Here is a 23,676-nt window from a genome sequence, read left to right on the forward strand (position 1 = left end):
TAGAAAGTACCGCAAGACAGTTTGCGTCGATTCTCGCAGCGTGCATACTAAACATAAATCGATCCTTAGCTGATATATTACGTGTGACTTTGTTACTTGTACGGTGTCCCTTGAGACAGGAAGAATAGCCAAGTTCACTGTTCAAAATGAAAACGACGGTGCTACTTATTTTGGTGCTGGGGTGTTTGGAATATTCTGCAGGTGAGTCGGTTTTTCTTTGGATCACATGTTGCGATTTTTAAGTCGTCTCGATTGACTAAACAAAGTTTATAACAAACCAGTGTCTGTTGGTGTGTGTATCTGTTAGTCTGTTTTAAATATTAATGTTGATATTTCGGTAAATATTCAAATGTCTAATCAATATGAGTTACGGTCATATTACGAGAAGTAGGCAGACAGACAGTAGTAGGTAGTTGTATTACTTCATATGTCTTCATGTAATTTCTTCGATACCGGAGACACATTTAAATATGTAAAAAAAGACAACAAGCACTCCTCCTGACCTCACATATACATCATCAGCTTTAAGCTGCCTGTGCATAGTAATGCATAGCATTTAGTAAAATAGTAATAATAAACACTGTTTAGTTATTCTGTTACTTATCCGTACTTGTGGTCGAATCTCATACTATTCTCAGGGCCTAAATGTAGTTGTAACAGCTATGCAGAGCTTAATACTTCACTTTAAATTTTGTTTCTTAAGGATTTTCGCGAAAGGATGATAAGTTTGGAAAATCTATTTTCCCCAACGATGTCATGGATGTTACGGATTTCTCTGTGTATTATGACTTGGAGACAAATCAGGTTAGACTTTTTTTATCACTACTTATACTTAATATACGATTTAATTAATATTATTAGAATAGTTATTAGCTACCACTTACTGAGGTATACTATGTAATTTTTGCTACGTTTCTTATTTAGTTTGCTAAGATCAATTTAAAATATTTATTTGAAAGACTAGGTAGATATTACTATTCTGATAATAATAGTAATTTGATTTAATTCATTTATTCGCCCAATTTGTTGCCTAATGATTTTGTTGATTCATTTATTGTTAAGTAGTAGTTAACTTATGACTTTGACTGTTTTAATCGTATCTTGTAGGTAATTTGGAGCGAGCACTCGATTGTTATGGTTTTTATTAAGTGGTTTATCTCTAAAACAACAAAATTGGAATTGAGTTTTGATGTGTAGCAATGCAGGCCTACACAGATAGAAGTCCGCAATTTTGAGATTTAAAAAACCAAATCACTCAATAGCTATGCTGGGGGCTAAACACTAGCTGGGATTCCATTCATTGGGTTTCCAGGGGCAACATTTATGAGTTCATGAAGTAAAATTATTGTACTGATTTTCCTTTTTATCTTTCTTTCGATAATTTTATTTCTTTACCATACCTACCTAATTATTTAGACTACAAAACAGCAACTTGTTTGTAGGTACGGATAAGTTATTACCTTCTACATGGAAAAGGAACCTTGCTCAAGTTTTTTATTACTTATCTTCTAATATATGTATAAAATTCTTGTGTCAGTGTCACAATGTTTGTTAACAAACTCCTCCAAAACGAAAAAAACGATGAAAGTTTTTGTGTAGGTATATTTGAATAATGTTTTATTTCGTTATTACCAGACCGTGACTAAGATGATGCCCCGTCCGTGGTACAAGCCTGGTTGGATGTTGCGACTGCCGTTCACTGGCGGGCCTTGTAAATGCGAGGCCCTACGATGCTCATGCTGCACTGGCATCAGGATACAGAGCATCAAATTTGATAGACAAAGTAAGTCCTTTTGAACGATATGTTTCTTACTAACTCAATAATTTGACTGTGATAATTACATTTAGTACGAGAGTCACGCAGGAGATTAATTATGTTTTTAATTATGTACTTTTCAGCATGTGCAATTTTAACATTTGATCCGGAGGAATATATGATAGCTATGGACGTTCAAATGAACAATGCTAGTATTTATAAGAATTCATTTTCAGGTGGGTAAAACGTTATTTTTTATTTTTATTTTTTTAAGTAGCCTGTGTAGTGTCCCACTGCTGGGCAAAAGCCTCCCCTCTTGACCTCCACAACTCTCGTTCTGACGCAATGTCAGGCCAGTCCTTTGCGTACGTGTCCAGATCGTCCCGCCATCTCCTTCTCGGTCTGCCTCGATGTCGCTGGCCGTTCTCCGGCACCCACCAAGTAACTGTGCGAGCCCACCTTTGTGGGTGCATGCGACAGACGTGTCCAGCCCAGTCCCATTTTAGCTTAGCAGTCTTATTTATATACTACTCAAAAGAATATAAGGGTCACTTGAATTTTACCGGTAAAATGAAAGCAAAAATATGTTTGCGTTTTTAATTGAATACGTTTAATTGAATGAAAAGTATTTGTTCCGTGTTATTTTGTATTTAATACAACCATTTTTAGACAAGAAATGTTCTAAAGAATTATGTTTATTAGTATTTTCGTTTTACCCATAAAATTCACGTGACCCTTATTTTCTTTTGAATAGTATAAAATTCCCGTCTGGGAAACAGCCATTTTTTATTTAGCGCCATCTAGCGGCGAGTAGTGTTATTACTTAATTGTGTTGCACGCACAGATTGCTAATAAGTAGCTATTGCACGGGAGCACGGTGGTGTGTTCCCCAAGTTGGTTTCATGATATTACTTTTATAAATCGACCGAGTAACTTATGTTACTTATGTAAAAAAATTCGCCCACGATACGGTCGCATTAAAAAAAAGTTATACGTAGTAGGTATATTAATAACGTTGTTCATTTTTAAAACCTTTTTATTGATTTATCTTGCAATGTTCGTATTTTACAGCTCGAAACCCACCGCCATTTTGCGTTCCCATTCCGGTGCCGTACTTACCACCCGGACTCGTCGATTTATGTATTAGACTCTTTGATATTACCGTTATGGGACAAGAATTACATGTTTGCATGGACATGGACACCAGAATAGATAAAGCGCCGGTATTGGTAAGTGACTTCAACAATCCCATCCTATCCCACTATGGTCTGTCCCAGAATTCGAGATACTAAAATGACGTTTCATGTGTTACCTGTTTTTTGCGTCTCATAAATAGTGATGTGCCGCAACCGGTTATTACCGAAAGATTTTGTAGGTACCTATGTATGTCGTAAAATATTAAGATATGAACGGATCCGTGATGTACTAAAATGTAGGGCACTTAGGACATTCTAGAAAAGGTAAAATAGGTCTAATAAAAATGCGACCGTTTTCGAGATATTTCGACTTTTTATAGATGTTGATGTTTAAGTTTCAATTTCATTCTAAGTAAGTTTTACATTAACTAAATAATATGAGAATAATGAATATTTGATTTATTATTCTATGATATGAATATCAAAATAAAAACACGAGAAAACGCACTGATCACATCCGATGACAATACGAGTAAAGTAACGAAAATCGGTTGAATACCACTTGAATACGAAAAACATGAACAATGACGTTGTGTGATCAGGGCTTTAAATACCGTTAAAAAGTGGTAACGTTACCAACTGTCAAACTGATTTAACGTTAAATGATAATTAACGTTAAACGATTTACCGTTACTTATACAACTTTTTACCGGTAAAAAAATGGTAACGTTATCAGCTATTCATTAAATTAACGTTAATTCAAAAGTATCGTTAAATCATTTTAACGGTATTTATATTACTATTTACCGGTAAGCTTGGGTAACGTTAAATTTTAGATTATCCTCATTTATCGAGCGAGTACACGCGCTAAATTGGCAACACTCGGTAGCATAGCAAAAATTACCGATAGTGTTACTTCGGTATCGTTATAATAATGTGAACTGTCAGAGCTGTGGAGCAGCGCGGCATCTATAAGATTATTTTATGTGCTTTCCCATATTCTAGTTATTTGTCTTATGAGCGCAATGTTACAATATCTAAGTGGAATGCTATGTTGTATAATGTAACTTGTTATAATAATAAATATCAATTCTTTGACACTAATAAATTTGTAAAAAAAATTAAATTAAATGAATTGAAATTGTTTTTGTCGAAAAAGTGTAAAGTAGCCACAGCAAAGTTATTAGCATTTAATATCGAACCTAGGTACGTAGCGGACGACGGCAGCGGGCCGGACACGCCGCGCGCGCGCCGCCCGCGGGCCGCCAGTCTTTAAACTAACGCGTGAGACAGCGGAGGAGCAACGTAGTTTTATTTTGATTCATCAAAATATACAAGGCTTCTCCAGCAAAATAACTGAAATCGGTTTATTCCTAGATGCGTTAAATGTAGGAGTAATGTGTATTACTGAGCACTGGTTAAAACAACATGAACTATTATTGAATATTTGTAATTATAGAATCGCCAGCTCCTTTACTAGAAAATCGGCTATACATGGAGGCTCTATGATTATTGTTAAGGACGATTACAAGAGCAAAGAACTAAAAAATGTAGTTCAGCTGTCCATTGAACGAGTTATTGAAATTTCGTGTGTTGAATTAGAGAATCACATCATATTATGTGTATATAGGCCGCCGTCCTCAGACTTTTGTCAGTTCGAACCCGTGATGGAAGATGCTTTGAAACAAGTTTTTGCTAGTAGTAAATCTGTCATCGTATGTGGAGATTTTAATGTGAATTTACTAGACTCGGCAAATAGATATTCTGGAAGACTTTTGAATTTATTTAAATCATTTAACTTGTTTCATCTTTTTGAGGAACCAACGAGAGTGACGGCTAACACAGCTACATGTTTAGATAATATTTTCTGCAAGTGTGATGCTATGGACAAGGAAATAATAAACTGTTTTAATTCCGGTCACAGCGGCCAAAAAGCCTGTTTTACAATACTTAAACAGACAAATGATCGAGTAATAACCTACAGACCCGTTACAGAAGCCCGTGTAGAAAAATTCAAGGAAAATATTATCAACAGCGTTCCTGAGCCTTACATGGAGGGAAGTGATCCTAACGTCCTATATAAGAACCTGTCTACAGTAATTAATCGAGAGTTCGAAAAAGTTTTCACATTAAGAACTAAAATGAGAAACGGTAACAAGGCAAAGTTTAGTGACTGGGCCACGGTGGGAATACATAAGAGTAGAACTAGGCTTTACGAACTTTATGAAATGAAAAGTCACAGTCAAGACCTCTCCTTTATAGACTACGTTAGAAAATATTCCAAATTATTTAAAAAAGTATGTATTGCTGCCAAGGCTGATTATCTTAGTAATAAAGTTAAATCCGCTGAAAATAAAGTAAAAGCTGTATGGAATGTAATAAATTCAGAAACAGGTAAATCTAAGCCCCGTAATTGTCAATTCCAATTAAAAGTGGATGATAGAATATTGACTTCAGATTTAGAAGTGGCGGGTGCTTTTGAAAATTTTTTCTCAGATATAGCTGTAAATACGACTCGCGATCTAAAGTCTTCCACTGTGCTGGCTAGTTCTTATCTAAATGAAATTGCGAAGGATAAACGTCTGAATTTTGATTTTCAACATACTAACTCTGAAGAAATTATAAAGACTTTTAAATCTTTAAAACTGTAGAATACGGAGGATCTTTGGGGTATTTCTGTTCGAGTTATGCAATCTGTCATCCATATTGTGGCACCGTACCTAGCCGTCATATTTAATAAGTGCATTGATGATGGTGTGTTTCCGGACTTAATGAAATATAGCAAAGTGATTCCATTGTTTAAAGCTGGGAGCTCATCTGATCCTGGCAACTTTCGTCCGATATCTGTGCTGCCTGTGCTGAGTAAAGTGTTTGAAAAGATCATGCTTAACCAGCTGCTTCGTCACTTCAATGTAAACAACCTACTACACAGTCAGCAATTCGGTTTCACAAAAGCCGTTCGACAACAGATGCAGCCGCAAGTCTCATGAAGTACATTTATGATGCATGGGAAAATTCGCAAGATGCAATAGGAATATTTTGCGACCTCTCCAAGGCCTTCGATTGCGTGGAGCATGAGACGCTTATCCGCAAACTTCAACACTATGGACTTTCAGCTAAAGCACTTAACCTGGTTAAGTCTTATCTCAGCCAAAGAATTCAAAAAGTGGACATAAATAGAACGCAGTCAGCTGGCTCAGCGGTGAAGCTTGGAGTTCCACAAGGCTCCATTTTGGGTCCATTTCTCTTTCTAGTATATATAAATGACCTGCCCCACTTGCTAGAACAGAAATGTAACATAGTATTGTTTGCAGATGATACTTCTTTGATATTCAAAGTAAACAGGCAACAAGAAGATCCAACCCACATCAATGAGACTTTAGCAGAGGCGCTAAACTGGTTCACCGCTAACAATTTATTACTAAATCTTTTGTGGGAAACTGTGTGAGATTTTACAATAAAGTTCCTGTAGAAGCATGGAAATTGCCACACAACTCTTTTAAAGAATACATAAAGAGTGCACTTCTGAAGAAAGCTTACTATAAAGTTGAGGAGTACTTATGTGATGATGCGACATGGCCTAAACTGAAAGCCGATGAAAATTAGGATGTTGATGTGTGATGTGATGTATTCGTGTTTGTGTATGTGTGTGTGTTTATGTCGGTGTATAAATAAGTGTTGTGAAGTGTGACTTGGCAGTGTCCCGGCGCATTTCGTGTCTAGTTTCTGGTTCTGTTGCCGTTGTCCACGTTGCAGAATTTAATTTAAAAATATTTATTGGTTTGACATTTGGAGACCTTATACATCTCCATTTCTTTATTTTAATAATTATTTTAAGTTTTTGACATTGGAGGCTTTTTACACCTCTGAAGATTGTATAATTTGGTTAATTAAATTAGTTTACTTTGACATTCAGAGACTATATACATCTCTGAATTATTTAGATTAGGAATTTTATTTATTGTTAACTCAGGGACTTTCTACATCCCCTTGCTATATAGTAATTTTATTATTTAATTTTATTTTTAGTTTAATTTCTAGTCACAGGCCCGCGACGTCGAAGCTCCCAAGACGATCCCATAGAGCTTATGGGAACGGAAGCAATACCATGCACTCGGTACCGCTCTGCTTTCAGAGCATGACATGAGTTCGTGTGAGCTAACTTTGGGGGCGGCAGACGTGAGCTTGCCTTCGGAATCCAAAAGTTTAATGGTTACTTGACCTGAAATGTAAATTTCAGAATTAAATTATTATTATTATATATATTTTTTTTTAATTTATGACGGTGGAAGCAGTCTACACTTCCACTGAACGTAGATTATAGTTAGAGTTTAGTTTTGTAACTAAGGGACCCCATACATCCCTGTATTATTATTATTATTATTTTGTATTTTCTTTTATTTCATTGTATACTGTAGTTTTTAAGTATTTTATTTGTAATTATTTTATGTTGAAAAAATGACTTTCTGCCAAGTTTCTTGCGGCGCATTCTTCTTGGCAATGATGGTCTTTCCGAAAGCGCTGGTAGTTTTAAAAAATGACGTGTAAAAGTGCCCATTGCGGCCTATTTACTGAATAAATGATTTTGATTTTTTTTTTTTTTTGAATTGGGTAACGTTAACAAGCCCTACAATGTAAAGTAAATTTACCGGTAAAAATAACGGTAATTAGGTAACGTTAAATAATGTTAAGTTATCAATTAACGTTAAATTTTAATACCGGTACTAGGTATTTTTATGATTTTTACCGTTATTTAACGTTACTTATAGTGTGAATTTGGTAACGTTAACAAGCCCTGTGTGTGATATCTGAGGGCCTACTCCGGAATTCGAAAATCAAAGTTCGTACCGTAACGTCCCTCTCACTTACGTATTAAATTAAATAGTAGTGTCAGAAGGACGGAACGACACGAACTTCGATTTTCGAATTTCGTAGTAGCCGTGCTGGCCCTGACTACGAAATGCAAAACTCGAACTTCGTATGTTGCCGTCCCGCTGACGCTTATCTCATTCAATACGCGAGTGAAAGGGACGGTGCCATACGAACTTCGTTTTTCTAGTTTTGTAGTAGCATCTGTATTATTTTTTACGTTGTCACTAAGTGATGAATATGTATTTTTACCTGTGCTTAGATTTCATCACTTTATCGTATGATAAAGTAAAATGGAAAGTAGAATATTGAATGCATTAATGTTATTTTTGCTATTGTAAAATAAACATTTTATCGGTTATTTACGAAACCGAAATCACGGAGCAGCACTGTTCCTTTTATGCTGGCCTCATTATTTTTACGTTTGACATTTCAGACTGTCATTTTAGTATCTCGAATTCTGGGACAGACCATAATATTATAAAATACGAAAGTTTGTAAGTTTGTTTGTTTATTTGTTTGTTACCGGTTTAGATGAAATGGGGTATATACATAGTTTGCGTCCCGAGGAAGGATATATATAGGATAGTTTTTATCCCATAGGTATAGTGAAAACCGAATTCTACGCGGACGGAGGCGCAGGTAACGGCGCTAGTTATAGATAAAATCATAGAACTCAGACTAACTCAGACCACTTGGAATAATAATAATAATAATAGTATAGGTACATGTTGAACAAGCTGGTTATAATGGCTTAGAAGGTACCGTAATTTAGTTTATGGTAACAGAAAAATGTGTGCTCATTCATTAGTTCAGTAATATTTACAGGAGGGTGAAAACCTTGTGAAAACAGAATTCTGCAAACTACAAAGTGAGGCTGGTTTTTGATTTTTATTTAGCCTGAGGATAAACATTTGAGGATTTAAACATTTCAGTCTTTTGATTTTGTTTTTTTTTTCAGATTCTTCATTTTGACTGTATGGATATGGGATTCAATGGAGTAAGTTTATCAAAACCAGAAGGGAAACCAACCCCTGCTTCAGATACTATGGTTTCTGAGCCTGAACAATTAAACAGCGATGTTTACGACCCCGTAATCGAAAGCTCTCCGGTTGTAGAAACTTCATCTGTTAAATTTATTAAATACATTTAAAAGTTATTAACAGTCGTGTTTCATTTTACCTTCAATTTTCAATTATTCCACAAATAAAATAAAGAAAAATGTTCTTGCAATTTAATGGTATTCATTTAATTTCTACGTTTTCGAAGTGAAATGAAATGGTTTATTTGCGGAATAATGGGTATCATAAGATTTTATAAATATGATGCATTCTACCATACGAATACGAGTACTGAATTAAAGTTTAGCGTGATAAAACTTAGCCAACATGAGGAAAAGAATTCGCAAGATAGGTGACCGACAGCTCGATAAAAAATAGACATACGTAGTTAAGGTTCTACTCTGTTTTCCATATTTTGCTCCTCTCCTCATACAATGTACTCTATATGTTTTGCTCGCTGGCTGAAAACGTAAGGTTGCAGCGATAAATCTGGTCGAAAATACAAACTGAAACATAGATGCATAGAAATACCTGAAAAATAAGACCAACGCTGGGAATCGAACCCAGGTCCTCGGCATTCTGTGCCGCGTGCTATACCGCTACACCACCGCTGGACAGTGATACGAACACGAATTTCTCCTATGCACCACATATCTCAGCTTGTTTGTTTTCTTATTTAGTCACTTAAGTAGCCAAGAACCTTCGATTCCCAGCGCTGGTCTTAATTTTCTGGTTTTTCTATGCATCTATGTTACAGTTTGTATTTTTGATATGGGTTTTACAGGATGACCGCAAAAGTAACAAAAAATTTGGAATTGAAACAAAAAATACAAAAAGATTCCAAAAACCAATCTTAATTTGATAAATCTGGTCACGTGACCCTATTTCTCGCGACTCAAAAAAGTAGCTTCAAGTCGCCGCGTCGAGCAGCAGCGACAAGATGGCTTCTTGCAGGATTGATCTTGGCCTTGGAAGCTGATTTCTTAATCTCATTTAGTAGCAGTCGTGGCAGTGGTACAAATAAAAGAAATTGGAGTGAATAAAAAAATAAATAACAGTGTTTATGCCGAAATTGAAGAGGTTTTTTTTCCAGCGATGAAGCTCAACATTTTCAGCTTTATCGCTATATGTCACGTGGCCAGATTTGACACTGTAAACGAGCGTTGAGCGATTTCATGAGGCCGCGCCCTTAGTTCACTTGAGTAGTCTGCAACGTTAGCTCTCTGTATTTCGTGGTAGTCTGTGGCTGGCTGGCTGTCACTGTCAAAAAGTCGGGACGGGTGGGCTAACTAAAAAAAAATCCTATGTCGGGTCGGCTTGAAGAACTGACTGAGTTGTATTGATTATCTTATCCAGTATTGTACAAACTAATGGTAATTTAACTGGGACGTTGTCTGATTTATAAGAAGTTTATAATGGGTGATAATGACGGTTATTACGATGGTGTTGGGTTAGTACAGAATGCATGTGATGTATGTAGTGCTTGACATTTTTATCTTATTCTTAGTTAGTGCGAATTAGAATAATAATTATTATGTACCTACTGGACTCATACTTAACAGCTTTTATAATTATAAATGTATTGGTCTCACATAAAACCTGCATTCATTACTTTTGAGTTATCAAATGAAATCTTTTTAATTAATGAATTATTTGAAGAGATCCCTTTAAGGGATAAGTTCGCCTTTGTACATCTTATTATCCTGTGTTATGTTATTTTCATGTGTTTTATGTACAATAAAGAGTTTTACAATACAATACAATACAATACAATATTTTGCCTATTTTTATTAACAAACTGCAACTTTATTTCGGCTTAATCAACATATGCTTGGCAGTATAAAAGTATTGCATGTTACATTAGTCCCAGTTATCCGCAGTAGTCCCTTTTTTCTATAAATCAAGGTACTTAGGTAAATAAATAATTAATATTGTTATAACCAAATACCATTGACTTGACTGGACTGTTTATATAAGTTGTGTTTCGTACAGGACCATGGAGTCTATGCCAGGTTCACCTGAAGTCACCTACAATTGGGTTGATGTTACAACAGATTTCTTCACACATATACAAGGTAATAGGCAATTATACAAAACTTGCAACAATTTACTATTCTGCTCGAGCTGAGGTTAGCTTTGATAGTCACATTAAATATGCACTTATTTATTAAATGTTTCAGATCTCCGGTTAGGTGAACTACTGCATGATGGCCACCTGTTTGGTTTGTTTGAGGCGATGTCTGCCATCGAGATGATGGATCCTAAGATGGATGCAGGAATGCTTTGTAACCGTGGTGTTTCAAAGCCTCTTAACTTCCAACAAGCTGTTCAAGTAAGTTAAAATTTATTCATGGCCAGTTTAAAAAACATCTGCATAAAATGTTTCACTGAAAGCTATTTTGTTTTTTTTTTAAATGCTCTTCATTCTATGCACAACTACCACTAATATTATAAATGTGAAATTGGGTATTGTTGCACACCAGTACCCAACCTTTGATGCAATTTGGTATATGGGGACATAGTTTGAGACCCTGGGAAGGGCACAGGATAGTTTTTAGTTCCTACTTTTTAAGATCTTCATCACAACATTTAATGCAATAAAGAATTTGAGTTTGAATTTAACTCGTAAAAATTATATAGTTAATGTGGGCGCGCGCGATTTACAAATTTATGGCCCACAAAAATAGTAACATAAAAAATATTATGATTACAGGCTGGGAAATTGAAAATTGATGATCTTGAACCAAATGAACTGATTGGAGTAATTGATGCCACTATGGCTTGCATTGTGTCTTGGCTGGAGGGCCATTCCTTGGCGCAGACGGTTTTCACCAACCTGTACTTGCATCAGCCACATTCAATAGTGAACAAGACGCTGAAGGCTTATTGCATAGCCGTTTATAAACTACTGGATTGTATAAGGGATTGTATCAACAAGTAAGTTGATGATTTTAGTTAATAATGTTACTTCAATAATATTTTTAGGTTTTTATTAAACTTGCTAGTTTATTTATACTTATGTATACCTTCACATCTCAGCCTATATATGTTCCACTGTAGGGCACAGACCTCCTCTCAAAATGAGACAGTTTTGGGCCATAGTTCCCATGCAGCACTGCGGATTGGGTGCTTAATTATATACTAAACTTCAAATTAAGTTGTTAGAAACTTATTGTATCATGTAGATGACTATCTGTTAAATTCTGCTCATCAAATCATGATCTGTCCTATTGAATAGATTACTGACTTAAGTCTGGCCCACTTTAATTTTTAGGGCCCAAGTGTTTGAAGAAGAGGATTTCCAGCCCATGGGCTATGGTTATCGTCTGGGCTCAAACCCGCAGACTGGCAACACTTTTGATCCCAACCTTGAGGTTTCTGAGCAAAAATGCATAGCTATGCTCCGAGAACAGGAGGAAGAACTGAACAAGAAGGCCCGGGGTACAGATGATGAGGTAAAGACTTGCTATGAAAATCAAATGGCTCCTATATAAATTATGTGATGAGATGAAGGTGTAAAATTTACAATGTAAGAACACACTTCAACTAGCCCAAATCTTATTCAGACTGTCAATAATTAATTGCAACATAAATTACAGTGTTTAATTGAAAAGCTATTGATGCTATTCTCTTTTGCTTTTTCAATTTGTCTCTGTTCAAAACGAGATTGGTTAAGTGCGACTTCAGACTAGCGTTTTATTTGCGCGTATAGGTTTCCCAAAACGAAGCACATTTAGGTGCGGTTTTTTTGCTCCCGACGCAAAAAGAAGGCGCTAAGTGTGACTGTGTGTCTGTCTGTGGCACCGTAGCTCTTAAATGGGTGAATCAATTAGAATGTGGTTTTTTTTATTTGAAAGCAGATTTTCTAGCAATAGTTCTTAAACATGTTTTATCAAAATCGGTTCATTCTTCGAGTGATGAACACGTGGGAGTGAGCGCGTACACGTGCCCTATGCCAAAAACAATCGTGACTTATTGCAGACAAAACGCTAGTCTGTAACTGCTTCAAGTAAGAAGAACAATTACCATCAAGATTTCAAGAGTGTACAGGAATCTGGTATTTAGAAATAGAAATAGAAAATAAAATAATATAAATATTGTAAATGCAAAAGTAACTCTGTTAACTCCTCATGCTTAAATCACTGAATCGGTTTTGATGAAATTTGTTATGGAAATAGATTAAGACCCTGGGACGGACATAAGATTAACCCTTAATTTGGCAATGTTCACCACAATGACTTTTTGTATTTTTTTAATGTAGAATTTTCGGACTATAAGGTAACAAAGAGGTTTGAGTCATGAACTTTTTTTAATTTTGTCAAATTAAGGGTTAAGATTGGACTGTTTTAGCGGTAGCAATAAACAATATTCTTGGCAGATGAAGTTGCAGGCAAAAGATAGTAATATATATTTTAAACATTTCCAGGACAATGTCTGGGCTGCCCTTGCAGCTAGAATAAGGTTCACAAGAATGTTCTACCAAGCTCTCCTCTTGATCACTAAGAAGGATTCGCAGTCTGGAGCCGACTGTGTTGCTCTGCTCAACGGTTGCTCTGAAATGATGAAGGTCATCATCAGGACATCTCCAAAAGGGACTCAAGCTGTTGAGAATTGTGAGTTTCTAATGAATTACGCATAGACATTTGTTAAAAATCATTATATTTATCAATGCAGGTGGTAGGACCTTGTGCAAGGTCCGCTCGGATTGCTACCACCATCTTGCTCGCTAATCCTGCCGTGAAACAGCAGTGCTTACACTGTTGTGTTTCGGCGTGAAACATTTTCCTCTTTTGTGGCGAAATGATAATAATTTTATTTAAATTAATGAGTTTAAAAAAATATCTACTATTGTCCATGACATGACTCCTATGCCCCCCCTCCTAGATCCGCCCTGTGGGTAGTCTGTGTTTATTTCATTTTACAACAACAAATGACTTGACTATCCATCAGTGACCAAACTAGGCTGAGCCTGTAATTTGGCCAGCTGCGAGTGCGGTTGACAGAAAAAAAATAACAAACGAGGAACATAATACGACATGTAGTGTGTGAAAAACTTGTCTTCTCCAGCTGACTCCCCAAACCCCATGGGGTTCGAGCCGATGATCAACCAGAGGTTGCTTCCGCCCACCTTTCCTCGCTACACGCGGATCAAGCCGCGGGCCGAGGCGCTGGCTTACTGCGACGAGCTTGTGGCGCGACTGCGGCGAGCTTGGAAGATAACGTCTTGCACTAACTTCCATACGGCATTGGTGAATATGTTATTTATATTAGGGTCAATCAACTTTTTAGTGTACCTTGTTGCCATGGTAACGTCTCCTGAGTTACCTATTAAAAGTATAATTTTATAGGGTACAGATCCAGTAAAAGTTAGGTGTTGTGACAGTGTTAAGGCAATTCGTTCGTGGCTCATTCCTAAGCATGCTAATAGTATACATTGAGTATTCTAACAAAGTGTATCACTGATATTTCCTAAGTTATGGGACAGAATAATATACACTAAATATACTGCAAAAAATCTAGCCCTCAAATGTATGCAGTAATGGGTAATTTTGTATGGAGAGTGGGCCAAATTTTGTGCCGCTGAGTATAGTTGAATGACCCATTAATGGTTATAACAGCCGATTACGAACGGTAGTTTGTGATTGTACGATCCGTTGCAAGAAAATGTACCCCCGGGTGTGGGTGGGTAGATACCTTGTGTCTGCAGCTTATTACCTGAATTGAGAACAGTGGACATAGACACAAAGTTTACCAGTCAACTGCTGATTTGTATACTTTATATACATTTGGCGACAATATACAATAATCTGTTAGTGACATCCTGGTGGTCCAGCCCGAGTCGTCTCCACAGGACGGAACTGCTTAACGGTTAATAGCATCAACTTGAAATTTAGTACGGAAATGTAGTTTGGATGACAATGCAAGTACAGTCAGCAAAAAATACAATCAGCAAAAAGTTTGTATTAATTTTTTTTTTTAATAAAAACTTATTTCTATTTCACACGATATTTTCACATCCATCAGTTTCTCACCCACATTCTCCACAGGACTTCTTCATGGAGTTCAGCCGGCAGCGCGCCTGCATATTGTCCCGCTCGGCTCTGCAGCTGCTCTACCTCAGCCCGTCCCCCGCGACCACGGCGTCCATGGCACAGAGCGCTATGAACGCGCCGCCCGCGAGCCCGCGACCGCCGCACGCCTTCCGAGAAATACTGCGCGAGTCGGTGCGGAGCTTCGTCAACCCGCCCGCTCTGACGCCTAAGTCGCCTATGCTGGTGACGCCACAGGTCAGATTCTCTACATTAGACTGATATAAATGGTTTATTTTTATTCGTCGTCATGGCCCGCATGCGGGGTGCGAGAGTTTTTTTTTGTAGCATGCCACAGACCCGCATGTGGGAACCGCTTTCATAGGTCGATGGAAAACGCATGCGGGATGGTGCAGGTTTTTGCTTACGCACGCCGTCGCTAGCAATAAATGAATTTCATTGGTCGAGAGGCCGCATACCGGGGGATTTCGCATGCTATATTCATAATATCGACCAATGAAAATGAGCCTTACTCTCTGCTTCTGCCAAATATCGCGTGAAACAGATCGGATTCGCCCACTCTGGCGCCCAAGTCGCCCTTGCTGGCGACGCCACAAGTCAGATTCTCTGCCGTAGACTGATAGACACTCAGACTTCTTATAAATATACTGTATGCAAACTGACGTCTTCCACGAGATATTGCATGGATTAGTATGGAGTTTGGTAAATCCACCCACTCTGACGCCTTATCGCTCGCTCATGCCAGTGACGTCACAGGTCATATCTACGTCAGGCTGATAGAATACTAGACATTCAGACCATTTTAAACATGGCGTCTGCATGCCTTCCGTCAGCAATTCAGGTCAATGGATAGATTATACGCCAGTTTGTGATTTGTAATACAGGTCATTTACATACTTACTAGGCAATAACCGGGTCCCCGCTGAGCGAGCCGTCTCCCGAGGCAGCCATTTTCGGTGCAATTTTGAGCCCTGAGTGAAATAAAATCATGCCTCATGCGCTTGCCTCGCGAGGTGCGCGGCTATTCGGGTCACTTTTGTTTCAAAATAACCATCGTATTCCGATTTTCAGTGTTCAATAAACTTTCCCGTTCTAGGCTCGCGAGTTCGTGGAGAATTTCCTCGCTCGCTGCGTGCGACCTTTCGCAGTGCTACTACAGGTTTGCGGGCACAACCGCGCGCGGCAACGGGACAAGCTCGCTTTGTTGCTGGACGAGTTTGCTGCCCTACAAGAAGAGGTTAGTGGCCTGATGGCACCCGCGATAGTTTTCATTAATTATTTGTTTAGTTACAAAAATAGGTATAGTCCAACAAACTGAATCGTGTACCAAGGACCTTGTGTGGAACCTTTGTGCTACTAATGTCATGTTGACATCCCATACTTATGTCAAGGAAATAATAGTGATATTGATTATTAAATGGTTCCACCCTGGTACATGAATCACGTTGTTCGACTGTACTATTGAAGAATAAGTTAATAATGGTTAGAAATTACCTTTAGGGGCTGTTTCACCATCCATTGATTAGTGTTAACTGGCGGTTAGGTGTGATGCCGTCTCTATTTGTTTTGTTCGAATAGACGGAGACGGCATCACATTTAACCGTCAAGGATGGTAACTTTCAACCGTTATGCAAGCCTTGCACTAAAAATATTATTATACCCGTACTTGTCGATTGGATTGAGCGACAATAATGTACGACTTGATAACTCAAACCCTCATGCAATTCCCATAAGGGTTTGAATTATCAGGCCGTACATTAAATGCCATTCGATGCGGTTCGACAAATACAGGTCGCACTCACACCCGCAATAATTTCAACAGGCAGAAAGCGTGGACGCGGTGGTTAGCGGCGCGGCGGGAACCGCCCCACGCGCCTGCTTCGGCACTTGGCTCCTGTACCACGTGCTGAGAGTTATGATCGCGTACCTTCTCTCCGGGCTCGAACTGGAGCTGTACAGCGTACACGAGTACCATTATATCTTCTGGTGAGTCCAACTTTTGCTATGATCAAGCAAGGGGCACGTTCCCCCGCGAAGTCTTCGAGCAGGGCCGTATAGTAAACGGCACGAAACTAGAACCCAAAATCATAGTCATATTACTCTCTTGCTCACATTTGTGTCAAACGAGCGAGAGGGAAATATGATTTTTGGTTCTACTCCTGTGCCGCGCGCGTACTATACCATCCTTTGCTCGAAGCTATGTAACTAGTAATGCTACCAGATGTTAAACTACAAAATCTATTTACCTGGTAGCATACTGAACAGTTTTGTTGCTCCGAGGATGTTAGAGTCTAACATCTGGTAGCATAGATAGTAGACGGTGTTGCTTTGAGGATGAACACTGGTTGAGTTCAAAACGAATCCATTAGGGTAGTGTGTGGTGGTGGTGATAGTTTATGTGATCTGGTGTTCCTAAAGTGTGGACTGATTCAATGAGTTGCTCGTCAGGTATCTGTACGAGTTCCTCTACGGCTGGCTAGTGTCAGCGTTGGGGCGGGCGGAGGGGCTCGCCGGCGAGGGCGCCCGCCGAGCCGACGCTAAGAAGAGCGGCGCGCGCAAGCAGAAGAAACGCACGCGGCCGTATGCGCGGGAGGCGCTTATGTGCCAAGTCATGCAGAATATGTGCGGGGGGTATTATAAGGTGAGGCAGTGATATGTTCCTACTCACTATGTATACTGTGATTTTGATTTACTTTATCACGAATAGTAATTTAAAAACTACATAACACGTTTTTGGAAAAGTCTATAGGTACTCTATTCCCTATAACAGTTGGTACTTGTATCGTAATTTTTAACCAAAAAAGAACAAAAACTTTTCAAGCATAATACTTGCTGCCAAAAAAGAAACTTGTCTTTTCAATGTCAGTGATATACGTCGTAGTAAAAGTCCAATTAAAAAAGTTTACCATTCTTAAATTTTCTCATTTTCATGTTTCCCACTCGTTTATTGTTGTTTACTTTGTATTTGCGTTTGCCATAGTTTGCTGGCTACTCTGCTTATTTATTTTGAACTTGTGTATTTGCTTTGAGTTTTCTCTTTGTCAGTTTGTGGATTTATTTCCTCGCATAATTACATGTGATAAGTAGCTAATTCCAGACTCGTTTCGGTACAAAAAAAACTCGCTTCGCTCGTTTTTTTAACATCATCAAAATTTGCAAAATGCTAATTTCCGAACTGGTAATGAACGATTTGATGGTCATTTTGTTTCTTCCCTTAATTTAATTAATGTATCTATTTCACCAGGCACTGGTAGCGTTCAAACTGCAAGGCAAAATCCGGCAGCCACAGTCTGAATTCGACAACGAAGCCGTGCGATACAAGCATCGCTTTGCGCCCCTGTCCGTCCTCACGCCGCCCCAAGTGCACTACCACGAGTTCTGCGAGATGACCCAGCCGCTGCAGTGAGTTATTCACAGTTATCGCTATTCTTTAAATTAGTTAACCCACACTACGCCACGCCACGTCAGCACTTCGTGGCGCCTATGGCACGATTTTCAGCTGTCGAGAGTTACCGACTGGGCGTTTTAAAAGGTTGAACGAATTCTGCCAAAAGCCCAAAAATTACTGTGTCCCTGACACAAAAGAGTGTATCTTTATTGTAACGCTAGATTTTGTCCCCGACTTTGTCCACCAAGAATTCATTTACCGATATCCCGCGGGTATCACGCAATCTTCCGGGATACAAATTATCCTATTCCCTTCCCAGGGTCTCAAAATATCTACATACCAAATTTCATTAAATCAGTTCATTGGTTTAAGCGTGAAGAGGTAGCAGGCAGATAGAGACAGTTATTCTGCGTTTATAATATTAGTATGAATTATGGCTTATACAATCTTTCATTTATAAATGGAAGTGTTTCAAATCGTTTCTTAAAGTGTTCATTCAACCCCTTGCATTTTTTGGTTTCGTTCGTTAAATAAACAAAGGTTTAATTTTAAAAGTCACTTTGCTAATATAATGTAATGTGTGTATTTTATTTGTTACAGATATGAAAATCCTGTGATACTATATCTAGGCGGCTGCAAGCACTTCCAACAGGCTAGGTCGCTTCTAGAAACTGTCACAACACCAGACCAAGAGGTAAACTATGAATATTTAACCACAATGCTTTTTTTTTCTTGGAGACATACAGTCGGGTTTTTTAGCCGGTGAGAGTCCAGCACTGTCTGGGTCTTTCCTTCCCAGTAGCCCATAATGGATTTTTCGCACCTCGTGTGAAATGTAAAAATTAAAACAAATATAAGCGTCTTTGGCCCGTAAAGCTGCTCGACCAAAAAAACGCGATCCCTTATTTATGTTTCTCTTGTATTGTTTGATAGTCAACAATAGCGATACCTAATAATTTAAATATGCATTTTGCAGGTAACGGATCTTCTAAAGGTAGCCAAAACAAATTTCGTAGTATTAAAATTACTAGCCGGAGGACACAAGCGCGACTCAACGACACCACCAGAATTCGATTTCACCGTACATAGACATTTTCCTATCATTAAACTTGTATAATTTTAAGTCGTATGTAGTTTTATACCAGAGAAAATAATGTTTCATTTTCGTACAGAAGTTGGATTGCACGTGATTTAAAATAGTTCTAACGATTTTGCATACAAGCGGGTCACTTTAAACTTGCATACAAATATCTAGAGAGAGATGTATATTTGATTTGCAAAGCTTAAGCCTGTCACATTCAGCTATAATAATACATTAATATAGATTATTTAGGGCATATAGTCTTCCTTTTCTGACGTGATGTCGTAATCGATGTATCTCCGTTTCTCTCACAATTTACATACTAGATAAATACATAGAGAGGGTCACCTGCCCGACTTGTTTTGCTTTTAGATAAAACGTAAAGGCGTTTTGAAATCGTGAGCTCGCGAGGGCAGTAACGAGTTTGATTAATACATTTTCGTATTTTTGTATTGTGAAGCTTAGTTATAATATCATTTTACATTTATTTCAGCATCTTAAGGTACATTATAGCTCATGAACTTGCAAATAGACATGGTCAAAATTAACGTTCGTTAAATGTATCCTAAAGACACTAGGTAAGCCAGTTTATGTGTACTTATCAATTACAAACCAGGTATTAGTTTCTTCTTGCCATTGTGTTTATACTTAATTTTCCAAGAATGAAGGGTTCCTTACAAAGTACAAGTTAACTGATGTAGCGTCTAACTTACATACCTTGTTTGCTTGTTTTTTAGAAACAATATTGATAGAAAATCGTCGTACTAATATTATAAATGCGAAAGTTATAAATGAAAAAGTTTCACCATCCATTGATTAGTGTTAACTGACGGTTAAATGTGATGCTGTCTCCGTCTATTCGTACGAAACAAATAGAGAAGGCATCACATTTAACCGCGAGTTAACACTAATCAATGGATGGTGAAACAGCCCCTAAATATATTTGTTTACTCGTGGTCATGATGCATGCAACTGCGTTCATATATCGCAAGATATATAGATAATCACAGTCCACTTCCCGTAACAAATATATTTAGGGCCTGTTTCACCACTTGTGGACTAACTTTAAGTGACGGATATCAGTGATGCCGTCTCTGTTTGTTTTGTTCGAATAAACAAAGACGGCATTACTTTTATCTGACACTTAAAGTTAGTCGACAAGTGGTGAAACAAGCCCTTAATGTGCTGGTTGGTTGCACAACCGAGTGGTCACTTAGGGGCCGATTTTTAAAACCACGTCTGTGAAAATACCTTTCAAAAATGGTTGAAATTATGTATAAATACGGTAATTGCTAACTCCTAAATTTGCCATATACCATATTATTATTATGAAAATATATACAGCCAATGTTTAGCGAAGAAAACAAATCGGTTAAAGTTAATTTATAGTGATTTTTCGTAAAATTTATATCTGTCTCTTTCTAAAACGCTTTTCTCTATGCAGAAGATATTGCGCTATGGTTTATGTCTATCCAATTTATAAGAAGTGTAAACAAACTGATTTCATCAAAATCCTTATATATACACCCACTGGATCGAATCAATGACACAAATTTTCTATAATTCGTGTCTTTTAACTAGACGTCTAATCACTTTTTTCACCAAAATTCACTTGATTTCAATATTAAATTTTTATTTGAAAAAATCTTCGTCAAAATCTGACGTTATTTCTTGAATGAAACATGGGCATAATCTATATTTTAATTTGATATTTTAAAAATCGATTAATGCTCGATTTAATAAGCGATTTTTTTACTTACATTAAAATTAAAAGTAGTTACTTCTTTTATAATTAAATAAACAGTCTTTGGAATTAAATCAAGTATTGTAAATAATAAAAGAGTCAAAAATACTTTAATCTATTCAATTAATAAATTAATCGATTTACTGAACAGATTAATTATTTTGCAATAGGTTCTAGGTTTCACATCATTGAATGTCTGTAGTCGGATAAATGGCGTCTTTGTTTACACTTTTCATAAATTGGATCGAAATACAATATACATGGTTGTGATGTCACATGCAACTATGTCTTTCTCCGTCTTATCTTGAATTTCAAACCTTTATAATTTATAACTCTGTTATATTTAAAGGTAGCTTGAAAATTGTTTTTCCGTTCGATAACACGCATTGACAAGCTGTGATTTTATAAAAGAAATTTAAAATAGTCAATACCGTATTGAACTATGAGCAGAGTACCTAGTAGAAAATTATAGCTAAAATTAATATGTCAACAGGTGTAGTTTTCTAGGAATACACAGCATTTTACTAAATAATTTCGATTGGTTGTTTTCTAGTGATGTAATTTCAAAAATCGTGTCCAGGCGACTCTATGGAACTGTATATTTATTTTTGTTGCGACTGGTTACGCTACCATGTGTTTCAATTATTGACTGAATTTGGATTTTTACACTAAGATGGTAGATTCGTCTCCTGGTTTACTAATGTATCGGCGAATATCGTTTGGCAACCTGTTTAATTTCGCAACGTTTAATTTCCCAACTGTTTAATATTTCTAAATTAAGTATTTCAGGATTTTTATTAAACTAACCTAACTTAACCTACAGGGTTCTACACGATGGCCCTAAAATAAATCCTGAAACCTGAATTTTTAGAGTTTGCGAAATGAAAAGTTGCAAAATGAAATAGTTTGCCAAACGTTACATTACGAAATGGCAGTACCCGTCGTCTCCTATATACTAATAAATTGTCACTGTCATATTCAAAGTCAGTTTTATGAGGTCAGAACTTGTGAATGTAGAAAAATCCTTTCCCATCGTGAAAATTCGTAAAATTCTTGACTCAAAGTGTTAACCACTCTATATCAATTATCAATCTATCGATACGACCTTCTTCTACGCTGCGAACTGAGTGGTTTTGAGACTGGCTGAAGTTAGTAGCATGACGAATAGAACGTTTTCGAAAAAAACGCGATGGAAAAAGATTCACTACCTGCGTCTGTATTTGGCGATTGTTGTTTGGGATGAAGTTTTCTTTTTCAGTATGCTAAAATCATGTTAAGACTATCACAATTATTGATATTACATTATTTTTTATAAAATGTTTGTAAATAATATTGAATTATCATGTGGATCTGTACTAATAGTATTAGTCTAAAACTCATTATTTTTTACATATAAAACATAAAACAATGTGAGTACATGATTTTATACTATAGAGATGGTCCTATGTAAAATATAAAGGAATTTTAACATAATAAAGTGCAATTAAATAATTACAAACAGTATCTTTTATTTGAATACGGGGTTCCTCTAGAGCGGGCCGCCCCCTCCATTATGTAGTTTTTGTTTATAATTAACAAAAATTACAAGACGACCACAAAAAAAGCTTCCTCAGTCGAATTGGCAAATAAAGCTTGAAACACACAGAGCAGTGGCGGGGCGGTGCGGAGCGGCGCGGACGCGGTACCTGTTGTAATATTCGAGCTAACATGAAAGAGGGCACACAGAATACCGCGCGGGAAATAAGCGCGGCGCGGTATTCTGTGTGCCCTCATTCACGTTGGCTCGAATATTACAACCGGCACCGCCTCCACGCCGCCTCGCAACGCCCCGCGTCCGGCGTCAGTGTGTTTCTAGCTTAAGTGACGTCAAAGCTTAAGCTTTACCATACAAAATCATAACAATTATGTTTTATTTGTTGGTCCGAACTTATCAGCTACCTACCCAATGAGGGCTATCGTTTTTTGTCTCCCTAGATGGCGCACTGTTGCGTGAGGTTTTTAAGTGTGGCTTTCAGAGTCTGTTATTAACGGGCGTTAAAACAAAGTTTAGATTAAAATCATATTTAAAACACCTTAAAACCGTACCATAAAAATATCAAGCCACCACAGTGTTGCTTAGTCCCGTTTTGTTCGGAAAAAAAGGGAGGAGAAAAGTTTCCGAAAGACAAAACTGTCTCAAAACACAGACATTCATTGCCCCGTAACGCATAATTGCCATAATTAATTTCAAGTAAGTAATGCAAAATATTCACAAAAAAATCTAATTATAAATAAACCCGCGTAGCTCACCCAAAAACTGAGATTTGACATTTCGGAGGCCTCACGCTACACTAGCGCCTCTAGCACAGATTACTAATATGTAGCTAGGCCTCTAGCGGCGAATTCATTCGCGATAGCCCTCATTGGAATCGGACGTCGCCCGGCTTTTGTTGCACTAGTCCCACTGCCAGTGAGTAGCAAGAAGACAGTGTTTTTACCCGACAGCCCGAAGGAGGGTTATTTAGTATGAAAATTTATCGCTTTTGTCGCTGAGCGACAAATTTTCATACCTACTAAAAACATTTCTCGTTACTCACCAGCGGTGGGACTAG

General features: G+C 37.5%; 2 protein-coding genes across 3 annotated transcripts; both read left to right on the forward strand.

The window, feature by feature from the left end:
• Positions 1–4: 4 nt before the first annotated feature.
• LOC141437867 (uncharacterized) lies at positions 5–8,920 on the forward strand. The gene is made up of 6 exons (XM_074101421.1): positions 5–201; positions 704–804; positions 1,636–1,783; positions 1,900–1,992; positions 2,828–2,985; positions 8,723–8,920. Exons 1-6 carry the CDS (start codon positions 147–149, stop codon positions 8,912–8,914), a joined length of 747 nt encoding a protein of 248 aa, XP_073957522.1. The 5' UTR covers positions 5–146; the 3' UTR covers positions 8,915–8,920.
• A 1,157-nt stretch (positions 8,921–10,077) lies between these two features.
• Positions 10,078–22,583, forward strand: Naa35 (N-alpha-acetyltransferase 35). 2 transcript variants are annotated; one of them, XM_074101384.1, is made up of 14 exons: positions 10,078–10,272; positions 10,815–10,897; positions 11,003–11,154; positions 11,536–11,759; positions 12,097–12,277; positions 13,249–13,435; positions 13,890–14,071; positions 14,870–15,109; positions 15,969–16,109; positions 16,695–16,858; positions 17,321–17,513; positions 18,117–18,274; positions 18,861–18,954; positions 19,237–22,583. In XM_074101384.1, the coding sequence occupies exons 1-14, from the start codon at positions 10,238–10,240 to the stop codon at positions 19,375–19,377; spliced, it is 2,175 nt and encodes a 724-aa protein (XP_073957485.1). In that variant the 5' UTR covers positions 10,078–10,237; the 3' UTR covers positions 19,378–22,583. The 2 variants fall into 2 exon arrangements, with proteins under 2 accessions (XP_073957485.1, XP_073957486.1); XM_074101385.1 differs by having other exon boundaries at positions 10,078–10,195.
• The last annotated feature ends 1,093 nt before the right edge of the window (positions 22,584–23,676 follow it).

Source organism: Choristoneura fumiferana, chromosome 18, assembly GCF_025370935.1.
Source record: "Choristoneura fumiferana chromosome 18, NRCan_CFum_1, whole genome shotgun sequence".
NCBI lineage: Eukaryota > Metazoa > Arthropoda > Insecta > Lepidoptera > Tortricidae > Choristoneura > Choristoneura fumiferana.

Excerpts from the sequence above, each read along its gene's own strand:
- LOC141437867 (XM_074101421.1), top strand. The coding sequence starts at position 147 with ATGAAAACGACGGTGCTACTTATTTTGGTGCTGGGGTGTTTGGAATAT. Across the intron at positions 1,784-1,899 it reads CATCAAATTTGATAGACAAA|CATGTGCAATTTTAACATTT; the intron begins GTAAGTCCTTTT and ends TGTACTTTTCAG. Across the intron at positions 2,986-8,722 it reads TAGATAAAGCGCCGGTATTG|ATTCTTCATTTTGACTGTAT; the intron begins GTAAGTGACTTC and ends TTTTTTTTTCAG.
- Naa35 (XM_074101384.1), top strand. The coding sequence starts at position 10,238 with ATGGGTGATAATGACGGTTATTACGATGGTGTTGG. Across the intron at positions 16,859-17,320 it reads GAGTACCATTATATCTTCTG|GTATCTGTACGAGTTCCTCT; the intron begins GTGAGTCCAACT and ends GTTGCTCGTCAG. Across the intron at positions 18,955-19,236 it reads TCACAACACCAGACCAAGAG|GTAACGGATCTTCTAAAGGT; the intron begins GTAAACTATGAA and ends TGCATTTTGCAG.